We start from the raw sequence: 3,052 nt of genomic DNA on the forward strand, positions 1-3,052 counted from the left end.
GGGGGGGGGGGGGGGGTTGATTTGAGTCTTGAAAATATGTTTATAGCCTTCAGAAGTACTAGAAATGTACGAAAATCGCATAATTCTTTCAATAATATTTTAAACTAGGAATTTTAATCAGTATTTCTATATATGTATTTTCTTCATAGGCCTATTTTAAAATGATGAGTCGTCAAACGTGGATAACTCTGGACACATATGATTTGAAGGCTCAAATTTCGACTGTGAGCTGTGAAGACTATTGCTGATTGGCCTAGCTAAAAAATTCCCGTTTCTGAGAATAAAGTATGATTACTCTAAAAGAATGGCGCATCTGTCCCTTAAAAAAATTTTCTGAGATATTCTATGAGAAGCGCCGTATCACCCGGTGTGTAAGTAATATTAAATAAGTCCATTCAATTGTTTACTTACTACTTTGGGCGACAAAATTAAGTATGAAATATTCCGGCTCTTCTTCCTTCTTTATATCTATAATTAAATATATATTTTTTTACTCCTACTGATTAATTTTCCAGATACAGACTGATTGCCTGCGTGGATTCTTGGAATTTGGAATTTGTCAGAGTTTACATTGCGACGAGAATAATTTTACTATGATTTTTAACAGCGGTTCAGTTGTAGTATACATTGTTAGAATAATGTTAGATGATAATCTAATGTAATAGATGTTTTGTATTGTGCTTTACTGCTTTGCAATATTTCGATTACCTACCATAAATCAGGACACAATTCGGATCAATATTAGACTGAACTCGATTTAAGATCGGGAACGATAAAGATAGTACAGTAACCAACAGAAAACACACTCAAATCTAGATCTGATTGCAGAGGCAACAGCATCTATCCAGAAAACTAATAGAAAACAGCATTGTATCCAGCAAATGTATAGATAGTTTGGATCTAATATCTGCATCTGCAAGAGACACCCTTACCACATTAGTCTCTAATCTTGATTAAAAGACCTTGTCGTGGCTACATACCAAGTTTTGCCATATTGTTCAAGTTGCATGCAGCATTTTCTCCAAGTGCTATATTAACATAGCCACCTAGACCTGGCATTCCTGGTAGACCAGCACCACTTGGGACTGGAAATAAATGGTTTTTGTAAAAGTTGATATAACTCTACAATAATTCAATGCTATATTTCCAGCGTAACATTGAAAAAAGAACATGATTTTATAACTGTTATTCTTCAAAAAAGTCTCGAAAATTGGGATGAAACAAAACTAATACAGTGGGTGACAGTAATTAAAGTTTATTGAACTGTGCCAACTTAACGAATGATTAAAGGAATTAATTTCTACAATCTTGGCAATAGTATTTCAACGATTGCGACCTTTAAATTCAGAAATATAAAGAATTAGTTCTATCAGAGTGATATACGCTCACCTGGATTCCCACCAACAGTATTTATTTCACTTGCTTCTACCTTTAATTCTGAAAGACATATTACAACTGAATTGACAATGGTATTTGGTTATGTTTTAGGTATTTAGGTATTTAGATAATATCAACAAGAGTAGCCTATACAGTTATGCTTAAGTTAAAATATAACCTTTCAAATATGGATGACCCCGCCCCCCACTCTTCACCCCGACCCCCCAAAAAAGGGAAGACACATCTACTAACTAAAGATTTACGTTAAACTTATAAAACAAAAATATTGAAGGAAAAAAGAAAGAAAAGTTGAAAACGGGCGTTTGTACATTGTAATTTGTTTCTGAATTCATAGATGTATAAGTACTCTAAACTCCGAAGTCAACAGCAATGTCCGCTTTCCATTTGTGGCACTACGTTAGTACTAATGGTTGCTTCATTGTCATGGTTCATCAAATTTAAAACAAACAAAAAATTGAAATCGCATATCAAGTCAACTCTAAGTTAATTAAGTAATATGGTATTAAGGAATTTACTTACGATTTTCAATTACGTTGTTTTTATTACTAGCTTCAAATACAGCATGTTCTTCCATTTTTACTGTCAGTTTATTTTCCGACTTTCCTATACAGCATGATACAATGGTTTCAATATCAACTTATTACAGGGTATTCAAAGTAAACTTGTTTGTGAATCGGGAAGAGCATTGACGGGGTACATAGGGGATTTGTCCCTCTAGAAAAATGGTTTGCACCCCTCTTTATTTCTGAGAAATTTAAGGATATTATTTTTATGCGTTTTTACCCCAAAATATGTGCTAGAATTCACCAAATCAATGCAATATCTTTTAGGACAACCCTCCTTGAGAAGCTTGCGACTATGACACCTCCACAGAGTTGCTGCATTTTAAATCAAGCTTAGACAGTTGTCCTATTTGTACCGCCAGTCTCGGGAAGCTGGCGGCACCACTGGGGAACAAGAAACACTATGTTCTTCAAATGAACTGGCGTCGTCTTTTCTTGACTTTCAACAACAACAACGGACGTCAAGACAGAAAAAAGGATGTTGCAATTTAAGTTTCCATAAACATGAAATAATAATAAAAAAAACAGACTGATTTTGAAACTACTTACCTTTTTCACTTGTAGGTCCTTCGAGGTCATGTTCTGTTATTTCTTCAGTATCAAGAGCTACAATACAACATATGATATATGCCATAGCCATTTTATCCTTTATTTATGAAAATGACTTCAATTCAATTTATATTGTTATGACAGCGTCAAAAGTAAATGGTTATGGCGATTCTGTCATAGTTATATTTATATGGCAATTTTGTCACATAATATGGCTATGGAAATTTTTTCACAGTTATATGGCTATGGAAATTTTTTCACAGTTATATGGATATGGCAATTTTTATCAGAGTAATATGGTTATGGCAATTTTGTCACAGTTATATTGTTACGGCAGTTTTTGTCACAGTAATATGGTTATGGTAATTTTGTCACAGTATAATGGTTATGGCACAGTTGTTGTTTGTTTGGCGAAGTTAGTTGCTCGCGAGTTATTATGAAATAAGTAAGAAATGAACGAAATAAACCTGTAGTAACTGTTCCAATATATTCTGCTTTAATACTTTGTTCTGAAACAAAGAACCAGAATAATAATTCCTTGC

General features: G+C 33.6%; 1 protein-coding gene across 1 annotated transcript in view; it reads right to left on the reverse strand.

Annotated features, from left to right (window-relative positions):
- The window catches only part of LOTGIDRAFT_238421 (hypothetical protein), a gene marked incomplete at its 5' end in the record, with an annotated part of 8,575 nt that extends 5,974 nt beyond the window's left edge, over window positions 1-2,601 (reverse strand). Inside the window, 5 exons of the mRNA XM_009050135.1 lie at window positions 412-468; window positions 981-1,085; window positions 1,390-1,437; window positions 1,918-2,001; window positions 2,511-2,601. Of these exons, the coding sequence (XP_009048383.1) occupies window positions 412-468; window positions 981-1,085; window positions 1,390-1,437; window positions 1,918-2,001; window positions 2,511-2,601 (385 nt within the window). The remainder of the gene's footprint in view (window positions 1-411; window positions 469-980; window positions 1,086-1,389; window positions 1,438-1,917; window positions 2,002-2,510) is intronic.
- Between the last annotated feature and the right edge of the window lie 451 nt (window positions 2,602-3,052).

Source organism: Lottia gigantea (genome assembly GCF_000327385.1).
Source record: "Lottia gigantea unplaced genomic scaffold LOTGIsca_145, whole genome shotgun sequence".
NCBI classification, from domain to species: Eukaryota; Metazoa; Mollusca; class Gastropoda; family Lottiidae; genus Lottia; species Lottia gigantea.